The sequence below is a fragment of the Harpia harpyja genome, chromosome 5, assembly GCF_026419915.1.
Source record: "Harpia harpyja isolate bHarHar1 chromosome 5, bHarHar1 primary haplotype, whole genome shotgun sequence".
Taxonomy (NCBI): Eukaryota; Metazoa; Chordata; class Aves; order Accipitriformes; family Accipitridae; genus Harpia; species Harpia harpyja.
This window is the reverse complement of record NC_068944.1, coordinates 44,476,804-44,501,392: the sequence shown is the minus strand read 5'-3', so window position 1 is coordinate 44,501,392 and position 24,589 is coordinate 44,476,804. Positions and strand designations below refer to the sequence as shown.

General features: G+C 38.0%; 1 protein-coding gene across 5 annotated transcripts in view; it reads left to right on the top strand.

Annotated features, from left to right (window-relative positions):
- JPH1 (junctophilin 1) overlaps window positions 1–21,084 on the top strand; it is a 91,340-nt gene extending 70,256 nt beyond the window's left edge. Inside the window, exons 4-6 of one of the 5 annotated variants that reach the window (XM_052787400.1) lie at window positions 6,106–6,767; window positions 14,959–15,054; window positions 20,724–21,084. In XM_052787400.1, the coding sequence (XP_052643360.1) occupies window positions 6,106–6,767; window positions 14,959–15,039 (743 nt within the window). In that variant the 3' untranslated portion in view covers window positions 15,040–15,054; window positions 20,724–21,084. Of the gene's footprint in view, window positions 1–6,105; window positions 6,768–14,958; window positions 15,055–15,160; window positions 17,605–20,723 lie in introns of those variants that run through there. The other 4 variants (XM_052787399.1, XM_052787397.1, XM_052787398.1 and 1 more) reach the window with 4 other exon arrangements.
- Window positions 21,085–24,589: the final 3,505 nt, after the last annotated feature.

Sequence of the window (24,589 nt, the reverse complement as noted above, 5' to 3'; positions counted from 1 at the left end):
TTTTTGCTGTCTTTTGTATTGTACTTATAGATTGTGAACTTTTCAGAGCAGGAATTCACTCTTTTTTATAAAAGTGTTCAGCTGTTTAGTAAAAAGAGGCCTCTAATCTTGGAAGGTTTGCATATAGACTGTAGTGTCCTGATTGAGCAAATAACTTTGATCGTGTCACCATTACCCCACAGACAATCGGTAAACCTTGCAGTGAAGAGTGAGAGTCTTTCTGCTAATGATTCATATGTGTGAACAAAATTAGGGAGTGAAGTATCTGCTTCATGGGTGGAATTTATCTATAAGTGCAACATAAATTTTCTTGTAATCATCAAATTATAATGTCATTTGTAGTCTGGCTTACTCTTTATATAGCACTATATATTTGTTAACTCTTCATGTTGCACTAGAGATAGTTGTTGCACTAAAGATAGTTAGGTTACATCACATAATGCGTACTCTAGTTTAAAAAGCAGAAATAAGTGCATGCTTACCTAATAATTACTTCAGTATACCTTGAAATTGAATCATATCATTTCAGCATCAACAGTACTTTAAATATTATATTCTGTAAATATTATATTCTAAAGCCTGCATTAGCGGCATTGCAATCTTTTTTTGCTTTCAAAAGATGAATTAAATTGTAATATGAAAAGCTTGTTTTTCCTGAATTGTAAGAATGGTAAGGCTGTTGGGACAAAAGAGTGGAAGAATTATCATGAAGAAATTAGAAGATGTTTATAAAATTATTGATAAAGTTGGGCTTTTTTCTTCAGGAGAAGCTGTGTCTTTTTTTTTCCTTTTTTTTTTTTCTTTTTTACTGTAGAATTGCACAGAGAGCCTAAATGCTATTTCCTTATATTAAGAAGGTGGTTTTGCCATGTTTTTCATTTTCCTCTGAAAAACAAATAGAGAGGACATGACTGAAGAACAAAATTGGTCTCTACAGTAAAGAACACGTCAACCTCTAGGTTTTAAATAGAGCTTTGCAAGTTATGATGACCTAATTAAGTATAGTCTCATTGGTAATGCCAGGTAATTCCCAAATCAGCATTTTTGCACAGGGTACATACTTACAGCACCTTCCATCCAAATCACTTTTGACTGATTTAAAGGTTGTGGCTGGGCCTTCACAAATTGGAGGGGGAGAAGGGGAAGGAAGATCGTCACCTCTTGTGCAGCAGCCGGCCAGTTTACAACTGGGAGTACCCATCCACCATGGGGACTGGAGACACCGAGGTGACAAGGCTGCTAGAGTCCTATAGCCTGTGCTTACCTATAGGGTCTTACAGGAACCTACTTCAGTCCAGGGCTGCAGGAATAGGTATCTTCTGTCATATTATGGTGAGAGGCTCTCATCTGTATTGCATCGTGTCTCAAGCTTAGCTCAGAAAACCTACTCTCCCAAAACTGTTTGCTCCTTGAAGGATCACCAGCCCTACTGTAAGGAATGTTAGTACCTTCGGCACTTCCTGAGCTCATCTTCATTCAGTCCCACCGTTTTCCCGTAGCCTCATCTTAGAAAAGATGGCCAAAATACATGAAACTGGCTGGATTGCATAGGCAGAAGTATGACCTGAGGTTCATGTATATAAATATGTATCTATGCCTTTTTCCTCACTATTCTAGGTGCATTCTGCAATCCCTCTCAAGCTTCAGATTTCATCCTGAGCTGATAAGGCACAAGGTCTTTTCTTAGCCTTCTTGGGAAACACTGGCTGCATTTACAGTGTCCTGCAAGATGGCATTTTCAGACACTGCTTGAGCCACAATCCTGAAACAGCCCCATGCTGCCAATATGTATACCTCACTAGGCCATGGGAGAAAGCATGCGGCTGTCACCTCTCTAAAAATGCTGTGGCAGAACCAGGGCACCCTTCTCTTCTCATTTACAGAGCTGGCCATGCTGTCCCATCACTTACTGGAGCCCTTCCAGGAGGAAGGACATGTTACACAAGAACTCCATAAGAAGTTCTAGATTTAGAACAACTATGAGTGTGTCTGCAACCAAACCAAAGCTTCCCTTACCCCACAGCCATCAATGAAATGCTGTTCAAGAAGACCAGCAGACACTATGTGACTTTATGTGCCTACATCGCACACATCCACACAGTCCTTTGGCTTTCAGAGGCTATTCCTCCCAAATACTGGCTAACTCACACTTTAATAGTGCCATCCAGCTGCTGGCATCACAACAGCTGTGTGAGCCAAAACCGCCCCATGGCAGACCTTCAGCCAGCAAAGGTGCATCAATTTTGAACTGACGGTAGCAAAGCCAATATGTCACCATAAGAAAAGACACAGGTTCATCCACAAAGAAAGCTTATCTTTACTTGGTTGGAAGACACTTCTTGGTTCTGCTTTCCAGACCAGGTTCTCCTTAGGCACTCAGACATATCATGTCCAGGAATATATCTACTGGTTGCTTCAACTGCAAACTGAAGAACAGAACTCTGTGTTTATTTCCTAGACAGATAATCCCACCTTACCTTCTTCCCACCCTCAAATCCTATTCTGTTTCTTATTAAGATCAGGCAGCTGAGAATTCTTGTAGGATCAGATGTTAGTGACTCCCTTTCCAAATTCCCTTGGCCCTGGTTCCTTTATACTCATGCTGTAGCGTGCTCTTATGCTGAAGAAAAAGGACTCTGTTGACCATGTCTGTAGTGTTAGATAATGCCTTTCACAAAGGGGACAAGGTAAGTCCTGACAAGTATTTTTAGTCCTCAGAAGGGAGTGGGAATTGTGTTCTTACCGCTTGGAGTCAGTGGTTCAGACAGGTGCATAATCTGATTGTACTGAATACAGTGAACAGACGTAAAAAAAGTCCTTGGACAATCTCCAAAGCTAACCAGCATTGAGCCAAGGATTTGAGTGTTGGAAAGACCTGCTGGGCAAGATTGGAGGCAAGCAATGTATCTCTAATAGCCATATGTGATGTACTGGGGGGTGTGAGGGAGGGCTGCTGTGTTATGTTAAGGCAATTGCTGAATGTCTGGTCAGACACCCTCAGACATTACATGGATGCAGAAGGCTACAGGTTTCTCTGGTGGGACTCAATGTCACTTAGCATCAAATATCGCCAAATACTCAGTAAAAATATGGCATTGTTAGCTTGTTGACACTTAACTTCTTTGGGAAGCTCCAGTTAAAGATGATATTTTTGGTTTGGTTTAAGTTTTTTGTTTTCACTCTACCAGTCTCTTGTGGAGACATGGGAAGCCGAGACCTGGCTCCCTTCTTGTTTCAGAAATTCGAACACAGTTTGGAGGTCTTAGGGAGGAGAGAGAGTCCCTCTGGCCAGCCTTGGGAGGCTTTTAGTTGATTGTAGGAAACAGTGGAGAGGGACAACATTTCTGAGGCCCAGATGTGTTCCTTATGAAAGTGCCTTCAGTTCCTCAAGTGCCATCAGATATTAGTAAAAGTCATTTTTCTAGGTAGGTGAGGAACAGATCAGGTGACATTTCAGCAGCATTGTAAGGCTGAAGAGATGGTATTCAAGTTGGGATGCTTTGACCACAGCAGTCATAAGGAACAAGCTAATGTGAATGTGGATGTGTCCACATTGGGAGTGTTGGTTGACAAGAAGCTCAACATGACCTGGCAATGTGTTTGCAGCCCAGAAAGCCAACCGTATCAAAAGAAGCGTGACCAGCAGGTTGAGGGAGGTGATTCTCCTCCTCTGTTCTGCTCTCATGAGACCCCACCTGGAGAACTGTGTTCAGCTCTGAGGCCCCCAACATAAGGACATGGACTTGTTTGAGTGAGTCCAGAGGAGGGCCACGAAGATGATCAGAGGGCTGGAGCTCCTCTCCTATGAAGACAGGCTGAGAGAGTTGGGGTTGTTCAGCCTGGAGAAGAGAAGGCTCCAGGGAGACCTTATAGCAGCCTTCCAGTACCTAAAGGGGGCCTACAAGAAAGCCAGAGAGGGACTTTTTACAAGGGCATGCAGTGATAGGACAAGGGGTAATGGCTTTAAACTGAAAGAGGGTAGATTTAGCTCCGATGTAAGGAAGAAGTTCTTCACTGTGAGGGTGGTGAGGTGCTGGAACATGTTGCCTAGAGAGGTTGTGTCTGGCCCATCCCTGGAAGTGTTCAAGGCCAGGTTGGATGGGGCTTTGAGCAACCTGGTCTAGTAGAAGGTGTCCCTGCCCATGGCAGGGGGGCTGGAACTAGATGATCTTTAAGGTCTCTTCCAACCCAAACCATTCTATGATATACAAAATGATATGATATGATAATAAATAATCATTGCAATTTGACAGCTCCATGTCTTGGGCTTAAAGGTTAGGCAGAGCTCTTTCAGCTATCCTTTTCTCTTCACACCCCTAATTATATACCCTGTGAAAAGAGAAGAAAACCAAAGTTCATGCGTGTTAAAACCCTCAGCATTACCTTATGCATCTCAGCAAAGACGGAAGGAAATCCCCTACATGACTGGGAATTTTATGAATGGTGTTCGTAACTGTAACTTTGTATATGGCAACTCTTAATTTGGTTTGTGCTGCCTTTCCCTTTTACCAGGAAGTTTATAAAAAGCCATAAGAACCAAGCCTCTAGTCCTCTGCTTCTGTGCAGGCTTACTTGCTCAAAGCTTCCTCCTCAAATGTCATTTGAGAACAAATCCTGGCTTGTCTCCGTCCAGCCTTCTTTCTCAACAGCTCCCTATTTCCATGCCTGGTTTTCAGAGATGCCAAAAGCATTGTGATTTTCCTGCTCAGAAGACATTGCATGCTTCTTCTCAGCAATGCTTACTTACCAGATGACTCAGTAACTTCCAAAAACTTCATGCTGCTCTTCCTTCCTCTGATCTTAGTGCTGTGTAGTGATGCATATGCTTCTGGCATCTGTAAAAACACTGTATCTGCCTAACACAGCTAGAGCCTCCTTTAAACTCAAAAGCAGAAAAATGTATGCAGACATTCTTCTCTGGGCACAGAATTTCTCTATGACATAAAACACAGATAAGCCTCACGTACCGAAGATAAAAAAATCAAAGGAAAGTAGTTGTGCTAGAAGAGATAGAAGTGGAAAAACAGTTGCAATGTATTTGGCAGAAGCCATTATTGGACATACAGAAAAATCATTGCAGTTCTTTGTTCACAGAGCTCCCCAGCTTCTGACTTCTTACAGGACCTGATCCTGGAATCTGGGATGTGGCCTCTAGGAAGAAAAATATAAAACGCTGCCCACAATACAGACAGATATACTGCAATTTTGTTTCTTGAACAGAGTGTTTGCTCAACTCTTAGCACTGAACTGTTAAATCAGGCAACCAAAACCTGGAGCAAAGCATCTCAGCCAGCTTGTCTTTAAACAGCTGCATAGAAATACACCTTGATAAGTGAGTCCTACTGGTCAGCGTGCCCATGGGTGTTTAGCTAGTATTTGAGAGGAGGATCCTTCGTACTGGCTGCTCTCTAAGTATTTCCGTAGTGAATGTGAGAGAGTTTGTCTTCCTAGCTTCTAAGCAGAATTGCGTTTCTGACTCGAGTGGTTAACCTGGGTCTTCATATGGTAAGTGATCGGATTAGGAAGACAAAGCCAGTGTGTGACAGTTCAAGTCACATATAAATATGTATGTAAGACAAGCTAACATGCACACAAAGGGGAAAAAAGTGATCTGAGCCCTAATTCCTGTAGGTTATAAGGGCAGAAGAGACGTTTCATTCTGATGGTTAATTACTTCCATGTCAAACAGATACTATGATCATGAGGGTAGAAGTTAAATTGATTAGGGTAATTAAGCAAAACGTACCTCAAAACATGCCTCTCAGAAAAAGAAAGAATGATAGATACATAAGGTAAGTCAGCCTTTAGTCCCTCAGACTTCACTCAGAGACAATTTATGTCCTATGACCCTTTGCAAAGCTTAAGACATAAAGAAAGTGACTGAACCAAATTAGTAAGCAGTCCTGGCAATTACCAAAAGGTACAGTAACTTCAACTACTGAGCAATTTAAAGTAAATCACTACGGATATCAGTGAATTTTTTGTAACACCTGCCCCTGCCAGCATTTTAGCAAGATAGTCCAGTGTGACATCCCAATGCAATAGTTTTACTGTGAAGTCTTATTTTTGTTTTAATCATAATATTTCTATTACACTATTTTTCAGGTCCTGATTATATCAAACAAAAATTTCAAGAAGGAATGGAGGTGAAAGAAAAATCTGAAGAAAAAGTTCAGGACAAACCACCTACCCCGAAAGAGTCACCTCACTTTTATCGAAAAGGTACTACACCCCCTCGAACCCCAGAAGCAAGTCCAAAGCATAGTCCTCCTCTTTCTTCTGAGCCTTCTCCTTCAAAACAACTGAAAAGGCAAAGCTCCACTTCTGGGGCAAGACTCAGTCAAGAAAAAAAGCTTTTAGCCACTGAGAATATAATACCCACAATTAACAAGCCTTTATATTCAAAAGCACCAATGAAGGAGGAAGTAGCTGTGAAACACCAGCCAAAGTTTTCAGCCCATCACAATCCCATCAGCACAGAGAATGGGGAGCTGCATGATCACTACCATGGCTATTATGTAAAAATGAATCCAACAGTGCTTCCACAGGAGCTCAGGGAAGAAGATGAATATGTCAACCCACCACCGTCAACACTTGCACAGATACCACCCTCACAGAAGCCAAGTCCTGCTAGATCTGGGGGTAAGCCAGATGCCAAAGAAAACAAACCTGACACAAAAATTAAGAAACCAGAATTTGCTGCACCAAAGAACCCAGCTAATAATGAGTCACATTCAGCAGTGGAAAAAGAAGTAGAAAACAGCTCGGTGAGTACTGCAAGAAACGTTTTCACTTTCACTGCCTTTTTGCCTCCTAGTACTGAGCTTTGCAACCTAAAGACTGGTAAAGCTCACTTCTGACAAATCTTCATCTGGATACAGTCTGCTAGCTAGAACCCACTACACCAGACTGGAGTAAGGAACAAATACTCCAGTCCTTTATATTATCCTTTTTGAAAACTGGGAAGGGATAGTTGATAGCCAGATACTGACAGACTTTTGAGACATGAATCCCTATTGCATCCATAAACACAAAAGTGTGATAGTGTGTGTATTAGTGTGTGTATGTATGTATGTATATATGTGTGTTTTGTGTGCGTGTAGATGCATATTTGCAGATACATATATTCCCTCTGCCAAAACAATGTTCGTTATACTTCAGTGGATAATTGGGCGATACTGGAAGTTACACTCATGCTCTTCCCCAAAGGTCTACTTTTGACTACTCTTGGAGACAGGATGCTGGCCTGTGGTCTGACCCAGTCCAGAAAATCTCCCTTTTCATTTTCTTCTCTGTGTTGATTGTAGGCTCTAAAAATAGGCAATTTGCATCAAAATATGAACTGTTTTAAAATGTATACTTCTAACAATGCTTGCATTTTACAGTGACGTGAAAAATTTTACTTATTTTTCATCAGAAAATGGAGGAGTTTTAAAACTATACATTCAGATCAGTGTGAATCGAAATCTCATTATTATTTAGAAATAATAGAACTATCAATAGTTACACAGAAAAGGAGAGATGACTAATAGCATTTCTATGCCATGTTGGGAGAAGAAGCCATGTTATCGAATTCAGAATCTATGATGATGATAAAGTTATTTCTGGTCCAAGAGAAACTCAGGAGAATGTTAGTTGTAGATCCTAAAGTTAACCTTTAGCAAATGAAGAGGTCTAGATAATTGTCATAATGTTTCTTTTTTATAAGCATTGTTTCTTTGAATCATTTTTGGTACTCCAGTAGAAAAAAAACAGTGTGTCATTATTGATGGGATAAACAGAATGGCCCATATAATGAGATCCAGATAGCCTAGCACTGATCTCAGGCAAACAGTTGAATAATTGACACCAGACTTCATTAATAAAGTATTTAAAAATAAAGAGGTAGGAATTTCCAACCAACATGCATTGTAAAAGATCTTGTCAAACAAGTTTGACATCTTCAGGTGTAACAAAGGAATCATATCCTCAATCAAGAAGGTCACTTGATTTGCTTTTACACAGTTATTTATTCTGACAAGGAAGCCAGAGTAATGCAAAGGCTAAATGTCATGTTAAAATAATTTTTTAAAAAATGACTGATGGTTCTCAAAAAATAATTAGAAAAACATCAGTAATTTGGTATTTTGGTGAGATCATTCTTAGATTAATTCTGCTGCTCTATTTTATTAACATTCTTATTAATGACATGGAAGAGGACATAAAAGTATTACTCATGAAGTTTACAGAAGACACAGACACCAGGAAACTGATAAATAATGAAGACAATAGATCATCAATACAAGCTGATCGAAATCACCTGCTAAGAAAGATGCAAGTATAATTATCCATGTGCAGCGCAGCACAATGTAAGATTCTATATTGAAAGACAGTTAATAGAGCCTGGCCATGCAGGATCGGGACTGGAAAAGGTTGGTGGATCAGGAGCAAGAGAGGCAACTGAGCATGAGCTCCCAGTCTGTTGCTGTTGTTCAGAGATGTTAATATAATCCTTAGATTTATCAACAGGAAAGATTAAGCAAGAGTACATGGGAGTCTGTTTTATCTGGTTTTGGCACTGGTGCAACCACTTCTGGAATAAAATACAGTGTCCATAAATCAGGGATTTAAAATGAAAAAAACCTTAAGGGGAAGTCCCATGAAGAGCTGCAAGAATGATTAAAACATATCTTATAATGAAAGATTGAATGTAAAAAAATCTGACACATTAAATCACTTTCTGTAAGTACACTTCATAAAATAGTTTCCCAAGCTAACAGGCAAACGTATAAGAAGATCCAACAGCTGGACAGATTTGGATAAAAGTCATCTTTTAACTTGCTTTTAATGATATTAATTAAATGTAACATCAGTTTTCAGATGCTGAGCTTTTGGAACTGTCACTGAATAGTTCAATAATGAGCATTTTGTCAAGATGATACCCTCTAGTTCAGCAGGAAGCTTATATTCTGTTTTGTGCGGATCAAAGTAGATGTTCACAGTGGTTTTGTAATCTGCAAATCTGTAATACAGCTGATATCAGCCCTTTAACCTTTCAAATCTCACAGATATGACTCCTATCTAGGGTAACACAAAGCTGTCAGGCTTGTGAATGTTGAGTGAGCATGCACAGAATTTTAGCCTGAATTGGAATTTTTTGTTTGGCTCTGGTTAAAATAAGTGGCTAGAAATAGTCCTTATTTTTCCTACATTCCATCCAAACCAAATAATGGTTTGGAGCTGAGGGAGTCTTCGCTTTAAGAAACCAAGTAGAGCACCTAAACAGCAGTTTACTGACCTTCTAGAATAATCAGGATAAGGACTGTGAACCTTTAGCTTGTTATCAGGAAAGGTGGAAAAATGATGAGATACTGTACAGTAGCTGCTGTTTGTTTATTGATACTATAGGTCATCTGGGAACTGTCCCTCTGCTTCATTTGGAACACCCTAATTGCGTTATTCTTATTATCAGCATTTCAATAAGGGAGGAAGGTAGAATTTAGGAACTCATTTTTAATATAACGGTATTTTAAGATATATGTAGATGTATGTGTTTTTTTCAAAGATGTCTTCCATACGTATCTATAAATTTGCCCTTATAGAATAAATTTCATACATGCTTATTTCTTTAAAATGCTGAAATGAGTAAAAATCCTAAAACAATTAAAGCAGAAAGGAGTAACCTACTGGCCTATCAGGCTGAGGGAAAGACTTAGTACAGAATGACTGTTAACGTTGCCTGGAGACTTTTCTTTTTAGTTTTTAGTATCACCTTTCAACTTCAGAAAAATAGTAGCCTATTCTGCCAGTGCTCCTGGACTGAGCTCAGTAGTGTGCTGCAGTTACGCAGTGGCTGCGTAACCTAAGAGTGCGCAGTTACTGAAGAGAAGCCAGATTAGTGTAATTCTCTTTATCCCAAACACTTCTAAATGTTGAGAGACTTCAGAATTCTAGGGCTGCACTGGGGAATTATTTTGTTTTAGTCAGTAATTGCAATTGCTTTATAGTCATCCTGGCAAATGATCTTCTTGTGGTTTGAAAGTAAATCTGCCTTTGATCCTTCATAGAATGTTAAAAATATATTTTTAAAGTAATATAAAGAGAAAAGAACTCTCACTCTCATGAAAAGAGAATGAGAAAACATGTTTTTGGAATGCAAAAATTAATCTATAACATTTATTGAGCACTTTCATTAGATTATCCAAAAGTGCTGTATAAAATTGTGCTGTGCTTTTTCCAAGTTTGCAGTGATAATGCATTAAGAACATAGATACAGAATGTAAGATTTTCATTTCTTCCTTGCATGTATCTAAATCAAAGCCATTTCTCACATCTGAATGAAACATAAACTTTAATTTGGATTTATAACTTTAAACAACTTTATTTACAGAAAAGTCTGCAGCAGCTGTTTTAGTAATCAAATTCATGTTTCATATTTTCTGTGAATCTGTTACGTCCTTAAGAGTGTCATCTGTGCAATATGTTAGTTATAGGAACAGTATTATTCTCTAGATATCTCTAGATATCCCCATTTCTGGCATTATACTTGAAAAATATCAGCACATACATCTTATGCCACACATATTTATATGTGTTTCTCTATGTACTTCTTTTCTAATGTTCAAAAATCAGTTTAAAATCATTTCAGAACTCATAAGAAAGAGTCATAGTTTTATCAAGGTGAAAACATGCATAAAGCACGATGACAAACTCACCATTGGTCAGCTGCTCCAAAATAGCTGTCTGTTTGCAGGCATTTACCCTAATAAATGAGACGTAAATCATCCTTTTTTCACTGACAATTAGGCACCTTCAAATTACCTTATATTTACCACAGTGTGAAGTGTGCACAGAGACACTTGACCGCAAACCAGTACTAAGTGTTGTTCTAATTGCTTGTTAGCAGCCTCTAGACCGGTCTCAGCGTGCATGCTGCTGTCCCACCTTGAATATGGGCTAATTTGAGATTGTCTTGGATTTGGGTAAAAAGGAGAACTGAATTGCAAAAAATACCATTGTAGTGTATATTCATGAATATACATTTTATTTGCCTGATATGCGTCCATGTGTTGCTAGGTCGGGTACAAGCCCAGACACAAGTGTTCTACTATATTGTCATTTTTTTCATTTTGTAGGTAAAGATTTTTAAGCCATACAGAGTGTTTATCCTGGTTTTTACCTGTATCTAAAATCATTACATTTTGCTGAATGTTACCCAGTGTGCTTCTACTCTCACCTCTTTGCTCATTTAACATCCATTTAGTAAGGGATATAACTGCCATGATGTTAGAAAAATAGATCAGTATTTGCCTGACCCTAAAAAAACCTCTGAGCAAGAACTTTATGCTAAATTTAATAGGCATTCCTAATGCAATGGGATTACAAGACTAGTCTTGATACTTCCTGGCACTACATTTTAGGAAAATAACTTTCTTCCCTCCACAAATGAAAACTAATCATATGGTTATATTTTTAGCTACATAAGTGTCTGACTTACTAGAAGCTGAAAGGGCAGTTTTTAAGCAGGACTGGAGTTTTTCTACTACAGCTTCTTTAGTGCACCTGTTCTGGTCACTCTTGGACTGTTCAGACTAATTTTGGCTTTTGCTATTTTAAGCCCTTGCAGGACACTAAAGTCATATTTATGGCATTTGTCTTAAAGCATTAAATGCTCATTTCATAGGTGTCTGCAAAACAGGTAGTAGTTTACTGCATAATAACCAAGTGCTCCACAAATATTGTTTGATCTTTTTTTAGTACATCAGGAAATTCTGCTTTGAGCTGAAAGTTGTAGTTAATCAAAAGAGGAAACAAAATGCACATAGCAAGCCAAAGGAGATGAGATTTACTTCTTTGTATAAGGCATAGATCATTATCATAAACAGTTAACACATTTTTCTTTGATCTTCATATAAAATCAACAACCCAATTCTTAAGGTGTCACTTTCTCCTGTCTTTGTAGATGAGATTTCTTGATTCAGACTATAGCCCCTAGGTTTTTTAGCCTGATTTATCTAATGTTATTGTGGTGAGATTGTTATACCTAACCTGACTGACAGATGCATCAATAGAGAAGTCCCCTCCCCCTCCACCAAGCTTATTTCTGTAATACTGTGCACTAATGATACTGAGTTGCTGTTTGAGCTGCAGTCCTAACTTGCCATTCAGCCAAAAGCTGTCTTGCAGCTATCAGGATGCTGTTTCAGGACATATTTCAGGTAATGAATGAGTTCCTGGCTTCTGTGAAGTCCCCATAGGTCCAAATTTTCTTCAGTAGTAATAAATCAACTTGATTTCCATGGATGTCATTTTCAAATATGCAAAGCATTAGACGGCCAAATCCCAGTGAATTTTAACAGTATTAGGCAATGATCTCCTTCAGTTCCTTGCAATTCCTGGTGCAGTATAACTATAAAATCTTTAGGTGCGATCCCAAACTATAAAGGAGCTATTGACCTGATTTTGACCAAACAGGGAGTCCCTATTAGAATCATAGAATCATGGAATGGTTTGGGCTGGAAGGGACATTTAAAGATCATCTAGTCCATCCCCCCTGCCATGGGCAGGGACATCTTTCACTAGATTAGGTTGCTCAAAGCCCCATCCAACCTGACTTTGAACACTTCCAGTGGTGGGGCATCCACAGCTTCTCTGAGCACTCTGTTCTAGTGGCTCAGCACTGGAAAGAAAGATGCTGAACCCAAATCTTAGTGGAAATTAATAGTGTAATCATACTTTCTGTAGAGAGGTATGTAATATTAGCATGTACGTACTATTCTTGTTTGTCATGAGAGTCAGGGACTTTTTTTGCAAAAGAAGTTGTTAAATGGAAGGTTCACTCTAAGGGTGTTGACACTGACATTCCAAGACAGCAAAACTGAGAGATTCTCAAAGTAGCTGTTGTTTCAAGTAAAACAAATTCTATTGCTCAAAGTCTTCCAATATGGCTTTCATGCATAAATTTCACAGTTGCCAAGTGCATTTGGTGAGAATCCTGATGGGAACTTGGATTTCCTTCACAGTAGAAAAAGCACAGAAGTACCCAGCACAGTTGTGACCACGCAGAAAGAAAGAAATTAACCTTGAGTTACACACTACTACAACAGCAAGGCTGCTTACAGTGCTGTGGTCAGAAACGTAACCATATCTGGAGTCATGCTTTCCTTTTATGCCTGTTCTCTGTCACCAGGTGTCTCATATTTTTTGGCACATAGTGGCTCACTTCCAGTAAGAAGGAAGGAACATGGTTCCACTTCTGTTCTGTGACCCAGTGGTTAAAACATACCACTGGTAAGTGGGAACTTGTTATTCAAAATCCCTTTGACTAAGGTGACCTTAAACCTAGTCTTCAATTTCCTAGTGAATATTTTAGACATTCTGCTGTTAAGTAAAATGTGAATGTTGCTGCCAATACCATTACCCCTATGGCAACATTTAACTAGCAACATTTAACTAGCATCCTGATAGTCCCAATCATTGTTTGAACTTGAACACCTAGTTCCTCAGCATGTGAACAGATACTTCTGAATAGGTCCAAAGGGAACTTTATGGATAGAGGTGCTAGTTGGGTTTAGACTCCCCAGAGATTTAAGGAGTACTTGCCATAATATATTTTGTGACTTTTTCAAGAACTTAGCAGTACACATCTGGCCTGCCATCTTAACTACTGGATAAAGGTGTGTTCTGGTAGAAAGTGTTTAATGAGACTGTTTCAGGGTGAGAGCATGTGATATAGTAATGACACAAGTACTATTCAACAGCTTCCCAGTTACACTGCTGCAGCAAATTAATAATAGCAAGTTCTTACACCTTAGCATTCCAGGAATTATATAGCTAATCTTAGCACTGTCATGAAGCATAATGAACTTCTGCAAGGCATGCCTTATGTGGAAAGTGAAAAAAATTATGTCATTTCTAATGAAATATTTACCTTCTTATGCAAGCCGGTGATCCTTACGTATCTCAGAAGATAGCTTTCTGCAGAGATTTTTTGGTGGGCTTTTTTGTGATTTAGGAAAGTATTGTCTGAGTGAAGAGTTTTTCTGTTTCTACTTAGAGTAAATGTGCAACCTTAAAATATAAGCGTATACAAATATTTGTGAAAATATGTTGTAGTAAACCAAATACGTTAAGAGGAGAACAGAAGAGAATTTCCATCTGTTCAGGACATTATTTCAAGTTGCTCACTAGAAAGCATCCGTGTTTTAAAAAATGTATCCAAAATTGCTGGAAAGAATTAAAAACTTCCTTCTCTGGCTTCACAGAAATACTAAAGTTATGTAATGATTAAGTTTTCTAACCAAGTTTAGCTCTAGCTAGGAAGGGAAGGAGTATTTTGACTTTTCATTTCTTCAGTACATAGGTCTGTAAGATAAGTGTCAGAGTAAATCAAAACAAGTTTAATTTTACAGGTGTGAAATTGTTTTTTAATCTGTAATGGAAACATTGCTAGGTATGTTAATGCGATGGTAAGTAACTTTTTTTTCTCCTTTTGGTTATGAAAAAAAGGGTATTCTTTTCATAAAACACAGTCATGTCTGTTTTGAAATGGGTTGGAATTAGAGAAGGAACCTACTGTAAGGATGAAGAGCAGTGCTCTGGCTTTCCTAAAGTAGTTCAAGTTCTTTGTTTTACTTTATTTTAAGCTGATATTGTTTTTGTGTTCATGGGTTTGTTTTCATTTGTTTATGCAGTCGTATTTGTCAGATGGTTTAATCTCAGTGTGATTAAGAACAGTGTAATAATATACTCTCGCCTGTATTTATCCAGCTCATTTTCACAATATCATTGAGATGTTATTCAGCTCACCTGAATACCAAGGATAATGGCTATGTTTAAGGAGCACAGTCTGTATTTTTAATATTTAGGTAATCTTTCAGAGCAAGGTCAAGACCAGTAGGAATTATAAAGTCAGGTCATGCTCATTGCTGTGCAGTGTGGAAGGTTGCATTAATTCTGATATCTTTATTTTATTTTCAGGGCCCTAACTCAGTCATGATCGCACTGGTAATGCTGTTGAATATTGGTTTAGCCATTCTTTTTGTCCATTTTCTAACTTGATTGGAATTAGGAAAGGTAAGAAAGGTCTTGTTTTCGTATAAAATCACCATATCCACCCCACCTCAAATGATAAAGATTTAATTTCTTTGCATACTTTTAATGTTCCCTACTTTAATTTTAGCTATGCCTGAATGTGATTCAACATAGTTATTTAATAATGTAACTGTTTTGACCCTTCAGTGAAGTCATGACAACTAGTGGTGTTAGCCCACAGTTCTCTGCAGTTGTGTCATCAGCCTTTTAAATGGCACCTGTCATACTCAGACACAGGGAAGGAGGCTTGGAATTAGGATGGGACGCAAGAGAGATGAAACTTGGAAAATTCAGCCAGGGGCCCAGATCAGTTTCTCTGCTGATGGCTCGTGGCTTTGGGGTCCTCTGAAAGCTGAAGCAAGCAGCCATGTTGGAAAACAAACAAAATAATCTGCTGAAGCAGCCCCGCCTGTGAAGTGCGTTGGCTTCTCCATCTGTTCCAGCAGAGTGTGACTAAACTGGAAATGTACGGAGCTGCACTTTTTGTTGATGGAAGCTAACAGCTGCCTTACTATTTTACCGTCTGATGTTTTTAGTGGGGAGATGGGAAAACGACTGCCAGAGGAATGTGGTCAGAGGATTCTGTTGCTGTGGAAGTGATTCCAGCGTTCACTCCTATCTCATTAGAAGAAATAGTTAGCAGCATCAGTCACCAGTCTTATTCCATTACCTGCTGCTTTTAACATCTCCTGCAGTGTTCTGGGAGATTGGATTTCATTTGCCTGTGCATGATTCTGTTCATTCGTTGTTTATGAAATTTGATGTATAGCCATAACATAGCGTCTAGTCCAACCTGGAGAAAGCTACCAGTTCTGCCTAGCAGCAGAAGCAGAAAATGAAATCTCTTTTTCTAATCCGAAGATAAAATTCTTAAATTCATTTTCCTAAACTTGAAGAGCTGTTTTGATTTAAGGTTTAGTAAGTAATATACCATGACTGCAAAATTTAAACATGTTGATATCTTCCTAAAAATGCTGAAATGCTTATGCCGATAGCAAGCAAAATTTTTCATAATAAAAGAATAAGAATCTTAAGTTGATATAAGCACATTCTAAACAGGAGGTGGAATATCAGAATAAGCCAAGAAAGATGAGATATAGGGTTTGCATGTTGACTTTTTTTCTTTTTTCTTTTTTTTTTTTCCAATTCTGGTGCTGTGGTAATTGGTGATTTGAATTACGATGTTTCAACACTGAGGTATTTTGCCAGCGGTGAAAATAAAGTCTTGTCTGAGTGCACATTAATGCCAATGACAGTTAAGCTAGCTAATGCTCATAATAAATTATAATTTCAAATACTAGATTTGTGTTGAATACATTCAGGTAGAGCGTTGAGAAATGTTAAGTGATTGTTTATCGATTTGATGCCTTCAGTGTCTTTAAAGTCCATTTATAATTTTACCTCAGCATTAAAAAAGCGTCAAAATTTTTCATTTGGAAAGTTTGTCTTAAGTAGTTTCACAGCCCTTTGTTCAAATGATGTGGTCATGTTTCTTTTTATGTGCCATTATACTGTAATTATTGTACCCTATATTAATCAAAAGCATGCTTATTTACTGAAAATATGTGGTGTGATCATTTGGCAAGTAAATATTTTAATTGAAAGCTACAAAAAGCAAAGGGCTTGTATTATGGTTTATTTTATCTCTATTAGAAAACCTTTCATACAATATAGTTTTTGAACCTGTTTGTAAACTTTCTAAGTGTTTGCATGGTTTAATGGGCGACATTCTTACAAAGTACTTTAGCTATGTTTTGATGCAGCATATTAAAGTAACGTAGGTATGGACTGAATATTGTGCAGCGAAGCAGCTCTGAGCAGGGCAGTAACACCGTGGTGTTTTTTACAGAAGTATGTTGAAAATCCTGTGTTTTGACCAGTGTGGATAAAGAAGAAAGCAGAAAGAGAGCAAATGAAAATAGAACTTGTATATTTATTTTTTAAAAAAGTTTAAATTGTGTTTTAAATTTAGGAAAGTAATTTTTAAATAAGAACAAAATTTTACAAGTTACTGTGTAAGCCTTGACATAATGGACAAAATGTTCCATCCAACAGTGAAATCAGACCCTGTCTCCTTACATGGAGAGGTAATTTTTGTAACTGACGTATTTAATTCCTATTAAATGTTTATTTAAAATACTTTATGCTCTGGAAATAATGGGTAACAAAGCTTATGAAAATGTTTATAAATTTAAGTAAGCATGTTAGTACCATTTATAAATATGTATGATTTATAAGCTTTTTTAAAACAAAGCTCAAACAAATTGTTGGTATTTTTCTAAAATGTGCACAGCTGTATTTTACATGAAAGGCTATTTATAATTGGTTGTTATACTGTACACTACATTTTGGACAGCACAATGAAGCCTGCCAATGTACTTAATAATGTCATTTTGTCTATTTAAAGTTTCTTGCTGTCAAAGAATGAACTCTTTATCTTTGAGTTTCTCTATTTATAATTCTTGACTCAAAATGTACAATGTACAGTTTTCACAACTGTATTTGCTCTAATAAAAATAAGTTGGTTATTAATAGAGTTTCAGACTAGTTTTTCCTGTTTATGAATTACTTTGTTCACTCTGGAAACAATTTTTCTAACAAATTCAATAAACAAGGAGTGAAGCAGGAAGATGGGTGAAGTCCTGGCCCCTTTGAATCATTGTGAGTTACTGTTTTCAACAAAACGATTCTGGGAAACAAAAGTGGAAAAAAAAAGAGAAAAAAAGTCAAGTTTCCTTAGGTGTCTTCTTCTACCTTCTGATACAGGATTTTTGTATCATTATAAATTTAGCATCTTAAATTATATTCCCACTACAGGGATGGTTTAATCAATCTTGTTTTAATCAGTGAGTGACTGGTCCATTAACAGCTATTCTTGTAAGTGAATCAACAACTTTTTTAGACTTCCGCCCTTCTCAAGGTCTTCATACGTTCAAAATTAGCATGAAGTTTGTGAGCCAATATTCTACATAGAGAAAATTCACCATTACAACTGTCTTAAAGCCACCACATTTGCTGAACTAGCAAATCAGGTGAGAATTTTATTTTCTGTGATTCCAGTTCAGATTACTAGCCAGCTGTACTGAAATCCTAACGTTTAGTTGAAAAGGAGAGCAAGTTTTCTTAGTAGTTCCTGTGTAATGGAAACATGTTTTTAGGAAGTAATTGTTACTCTCTTATTCTTTAAAATAATTCTACCAGCATGAAGCTTAACTTTAAGAATTTGTATTTTCTATGCAATAACTCACTCTCTGAAGAAAATTTTTGGCACTTCAAGTAGAGAAAAATACATTCTCAAGAAAAATAGGCAGAAATAGCTATAATGCCAGAAAATTTTAAAGTCACGTTCACTGAGACAACTCTTCTCTGACATTTTGTGATCCACGTTGTATAACATGTTCAACAGTGAAAGGAAAGTTGACATTAAATATTTCTTAAGTTCTACAAAGGTGATAATATACTCGGGCATATATTAATCTTAACAGCAACAAGCAAAGGATTTGCCCAGAAATAGAAGAAAAAAAGTTTTCATAGTCAGCTGAGAAATACGACAGCTTTCCCTGCCCATCAATGTTCATAATTCTCAAAAATCAACATGTACATAGAAATACAACAATTTTTCTATGGTGCCTGAAAGCAGATCTCCTCTGAGATGTTTTTACTGGTGGTTTCTATCAGTTGTAAACTTATAAATGGGTTTATGTGGGAATGCATCTGCTATGCCTATGGGGAAAAAATACCCATGGACACACAATGCAACTTAATGTTCCAAGACTTGCTCTAGCATGGAAAATTTTACGCCACTTAAGTGCAAGGAAATTTTTTTCCAAAGCAAAGTAGTTTCTCCTGGCACAGTTGTGGTTTTGCCCACAGATGCCAGTAGGCAGTGAGCTCTCAGCTTTGAATTTGAGGTCTGGTTTCATGGGCAGCTCCATTTATCTGATTAAACAATATATATAGTATACACAGAAAGACAGCAAATGAATGATGTTGAGATGCCAAAGGCTGAAGAAAAAAAATCATCTGTTATCATTGCTTTTTAGTGTATCTAGTCCTTTCTCTACTCAGTATATGTAGTCCTTATTTTGCCTTCCTGTCAGAAAAGCAGTAAGGAATGCAGAGTGTGGAATCTTTTGCATTTGCTTTCCAAAAGGAGGGATTCAGTTTAAAAGCAGAAATTTCATGACATGACTACAACTTGCATTTCAGATACAGATGGATGTTAAAAAAATCATTAATACAACTGAGTGCTGCCTTTAAAAGGAGTAAACGCCTCTTTATGAGCATTTGTTTAAAAGTCTTGAAATAGTTATTTACATAACTTCTAATGACACATTACATCTCTATTAAAAGCTCTATTAAGATACAGTTACACAATATTAAAAGATTCTGACAATAATGTGGATGCAATGATAAAAGCCTGCAGAAATGTACTGCTCATTGAGCTACAGTAACTTCCTTAGTTGTTACTAATAAAACATGGTTGTGAATTATATCTAAATGATTTTACTCATAGCTCATTTGAACTGTTTGGTCAAGGGAGACAGTTCTATGTATCATTCTCCTATGGAAATGTAATTCAGTAAACAAAGCAAATGAAGAGAAGAGAAATTAAATAAGCCTTTCAAATGAAGTAGTCTTCTCATTCTCTCATTTTAATACTCAGAGAAACAGGAAAAAATAGAAATTATGTTAAGTCTGAGCAAGAAGCTGTGGATGCCAACATGCTGTAGCTGAGCCACCTACACCATCCATCTCAATTTTTTTTTCTACTGGACGCAGAAACTGCAAAATAAGAGACGTTACACCTCCTACCATTGTAGGAGGTAAATATAATTTCCATACCCAACATCTTTAAGAAAAACTGTCTATAATGTCAATGGCTTTTAGACTAGGAGGAAAAAGTCAAAACTTCATCTGTCTAAACAGTTTATGTTGTGACCATCACTGTAACAGCTGAACAAATCCCTCACCCCCAGAAAACCAATAACAAAAATGAAGCTGGTAACAGAATTTGTTTAAATCTCTCATGTTTCTTCCTTTTGTTTGCTAGAAAGAGGGAAAAAAAAAAAAGCAGGGAACAGATGACTTTTTTTAACCTGATAATCTGAATTTCATCATTTCAATATGTGTTTGTTGCAGCTAAGGTTTTTCACAATCACTTGGGACTGGTTATCTGGGAGATCTTAGGTGCAAAGTGGCAGTATATTGAGTACCAGCTCTCCAAGAGGAAGGTCTTGAATTTTTTTCAGTGATGGAAAAGAATAGGATTTTCCTTATCACCCTTGAAATAGTTTTGGTTGTATTTTTTCTGGGCTTCCACTATTTTTTTAATTACCTTTTATCTTTCACTGCCCACCCAGCCCCCAATGCTAGAAAATTCAACATACTCTCCTTTTCCCCACACACAGCCATTTGCCCCCACGCTTCCACCACTTGCTCCAGTAACACATGCTTTTTCAGTTGGGCATGCTTCTTTAAGCAGCGCGTTTAGCTTTCCATGGCTATGGAAACCATCTCTCTTGCAGTTTGACCTACGCCGAGTTGCATGTGTCATGTCACAATTTTCATTTGGTCCGGTTTTCTGCATACTATTGATGCTGGTTTATGCAGCTGTATTCTGATTTCAAATCTATACTCGCTATTTTCAGTGTCAGGACAGTGATTTAAACACAGTATGTGGGAATTGAAGAGAAGAGAAAAGAAAATGACTGAAAACACCATACACAGAGATTTCTAATGGCTCTTAGTAATTCATAGAAACCAACATAATGCTGTCATCATTGAGAAAAAAAATCTTGTATCAACTGGGTCATGAACTCCACCACAACTGTCCACAGCAAGATTGTGAAAAAGACTGGCCATACAGCTGAAGCTGATTCTCAACTCAGAAGACCAAGGAGTCCTGCTGAGGATTGTGATTTACTTGGACGGTGTGGTATGATGATTTCTGGACTTGATATATAAACGTGTGGATTGTTGGACGGAATAAAATACATCCTCTGTTGGAAATTTGGTTTTGCTCACTTGCCTGAGTTTTCATATGTCTTCCTCCATGTCTTATACTGATTAATCAGACAGCTCCATGGAAATTGGGGCACATACATTTAGACAAAGACTAGGTTTTACTTTCATAAGTGGCTTCAATGTTAATTAAGTAAAGAGCAGTAAATGACAGAAGGGTGAATTATAGGCTTTAAGCCATAGGTTTTGAACTCTGCTTTTTTTTATGCTGATTTATCCAAAATTGGAAGAAAATACAGAATATAGTCAAAGAGTAGAATTCCAGATGTTATCCTTCACTATAATAATGTGTGTGTTAATCCATGACAGTACCTGAATTCCTTTGAGATCAATACATGAATTTGAGAGAGGAGACATGTCTTTCTTGAATTTCCAAATTGTGGATCACTGAATAGCAGCTTGGCAGAGACACTGCATTAGACCACAAAAGACAGATCATGACCAAGGTTTTTGAGAATGGCTGCCTATATTTAAAGTTCTTAGTCTACACTTAATGACCTAAGTTTAAAAATTTTCCAGCTCCTGAACACCTCACAGTTACCATTCAAAGACATTTGCAGGGAGGGGAAGAGAGGAAGCAGCAGGAAATCAGATATTACGCTGAAAACTGCAGCCTATGAAAATGTTGAATCTGGTCTAAAAATATGCCGAAAGTTGAAAGCATTTAGATCTGGATTTTGGATCAGCCATTGGAGCTACAGGCTCTAATTTTGGGATTTCAGTCAGAATCCAAATCCGGGTCTCATTCCAAGGCACACAACTGAAATGCTTGAACTGGGAGTGCTTTTAAGGAGGGGGGGGGAGGGTGGAGTTAGTTAAAATCAGGCTGCAGTAACTCTGGGTTAATTAAACCATTACGTTCTGTACTTTTGGAACAGTGTCATTAACCATATTTAACATTGCAATTTTACTATATTCAGGACATGTTCCACAGAATACCTCTGAAAGTATCATAATTTAAGATAATGGTGCTTAATTACTTATCCATTTTTAGCTGCAAAGTACTTTTATCATGTAATGCCACCCAGCCTTCAAAAATACTGTAAACTGCCTTCCATTTTAATTATGAGAGTTCTAGATTTTGTTTAGGCCACTGATGAGAAAGTCACAAAAGGATGGGATTGGCTACCATGGAAACGGTGAATGCAGAAGAGCACCAGCAGCATTTCACAGGGGCTAGGACTAAAAAAAACATTCTGCAAAGAGAAGGTAACTGAAAGACATTTACATCACAGCGGATGGCTTCCATGCATTCCTGCCATACCAAAGCAACACATTCCTGGCATAGATTGCAACAAGCCTCCACATGCACCCATGATATACAGCAGAACAGGCATTGTCAGAAGGATTGAAAACGAATATTTAGGAACAAGGAGGTATAGACATGTTGAAATCAAAAACAGGAGAGTAGAAAGCATGGGGAAAGGGAAGAAAGTGAGGGGAAAGGAGAAGCCATGGGGGACCAATATGTGTTAAAGAGAGGGAAAAGGACTGTTTATGGAGAGAAAAAATAGAAAGAAAATGGACGATATCAGACACAGAAGAAACTGAAGTTTGTTAGATAGGAATATGAAGAGGGTAGAAGGCTGAGGAGTAACTGTCCTCAGTACACAAACAGCTGCTCTAGAAAGCTGCTTTCCGTGCCCACGGGGATTAAGACAAAAACAGATGGACTTAAATTGCATGAAAATTGAGATCCAAGTTAGGCATGAAGAAAAATGTTCTAACTGTAAGAATGTCTTTGAATTAGATTACTACGGAAACAGTAGGATTTCAGGTGCGGCATATTTTTACTGTGGACAAGATTACAGATTGAAGGAGTTCTGAGTGTCCCTTGTGGCCTATTTTATGTGATTCTCTGCTAATTGTGATGGAATCTGGGCATTAGGCAGAGGTGTGAGGGGAAGGAGCAGGGGGACTGGAGAATGAGCCCTTCTTTACAGGAACACACAGATTACATGGGGAAGAGAAACTTAAAAGGAGGGTGCACTGCAAAAATAAGGTAGGAGGATGTTAGGACAAGACAGATGGTAGGAAGAAGAAAACGTGAGCAGTAGAGAGTCAAGAAGAATGTGAGGATTTTGACTGAATGCATATGAGTGGAGGGGATAATTAGCCAAAACCCACAAATGCTAAGCTGAACAGGGTGTGTGTTGCAGGAAGAAGTGCAAGGAAGAAGTGGGCTGGGAAGCTTCAGGCAGTCCTGCAAGAACACCACACTGAAGCACAGCAAAGATGGCTTAGGAGCCCAAAGAAGACCCAAGAAGCAACACCAAGGAAGCGTCAGGTCTTCAATGACAGCACAGGTGTCCCATCTCCTTCATTTTCTCAGCTGAAGATATTCAATGGACTTTGATACAATTTTTAAATTGTGGGAATAAGTGAAGTTATCAGGAGGCCTCCTTTTATTAAGTGTTCAGGAAAACATCTGTGTCCAAAACCTGCAGAAAACAACAGCTTGCTGTTACAGCAGGCTGGCTTGAGTTCCACCGAAAGAAGTCAATAATGCAGACATCGTAGCAGTACATTTTATTGACTTTTTGTGTAAAACTGCTCTAAGAAAAATACTTTATACAATGTGATTTTCCTGCTGTCAATAAAGATGTGATAAAACAAGAAAAAAAATAAACCACTATATAATCATACAAGCTCCCCATCTGAAAGAACGTTAATGCAAATTTGCAGGTTTACTTCTGTGAGCATCTCCTAAGACTACAAAAACGTTGGTATTTACACTGATTCGCTGCTGTACCAAATGTTGCATATGCTCTATAGACTGTGGTGTTGTGAGTCACGCAAGAAATTACATAACATTTGGAAATGCATTCAGTCATCTGCTTGCTACAGAAATATTGCTAACAGATTCTTCACTCTCTTTTATCTCTACAGTCTTTATCACCCTTGTTAAGTGTTATTTTCATGCAACTTCCTCAGGGGGAGATGACTCAGCCGGAGAGTAAACTATAACGCTCCATTGGCACCAATGACCATATGTGCTGGTAATCAGGTACTGCCGTCCCCTCATCCTTGACAAAGCTATCTATTGCATGGGTTTTTAATTGCATCCAGAGTACTACTCCATACTACATACTAGTGCAAACGTTAACATGAACAGAGTCAATGGCTACAAAACATGACTAGTGAAAGGCAGGATCATAAACACAGCCCTCGTTCCAAACAAAGGTCAGTTCTCCAAAGCATCAGCATTCCCTCTCTGACCATGCACCTTTCAGCCTGTCTCCTGCCTGACCATGCTGAGAGGAAATATGAGTTTTTCCCTAAAAGTGAACAAATGCAGGATCAAGGACAACTTTTAGCCAAGGACTCCTTCCAGTAAACCAGACTTCACTCAATCTCCTCTGATTTACCTGAGTGCTAATTAGTTTATGTCAGGTCCCCAAAAGGCTATGTGGGCACCTGCACACCTTTGAAGATTTAGGGCTTCATCCAAGCACCACTTCTTCATGGAAGGGGTGGGGGGGTGAAGCTGTTG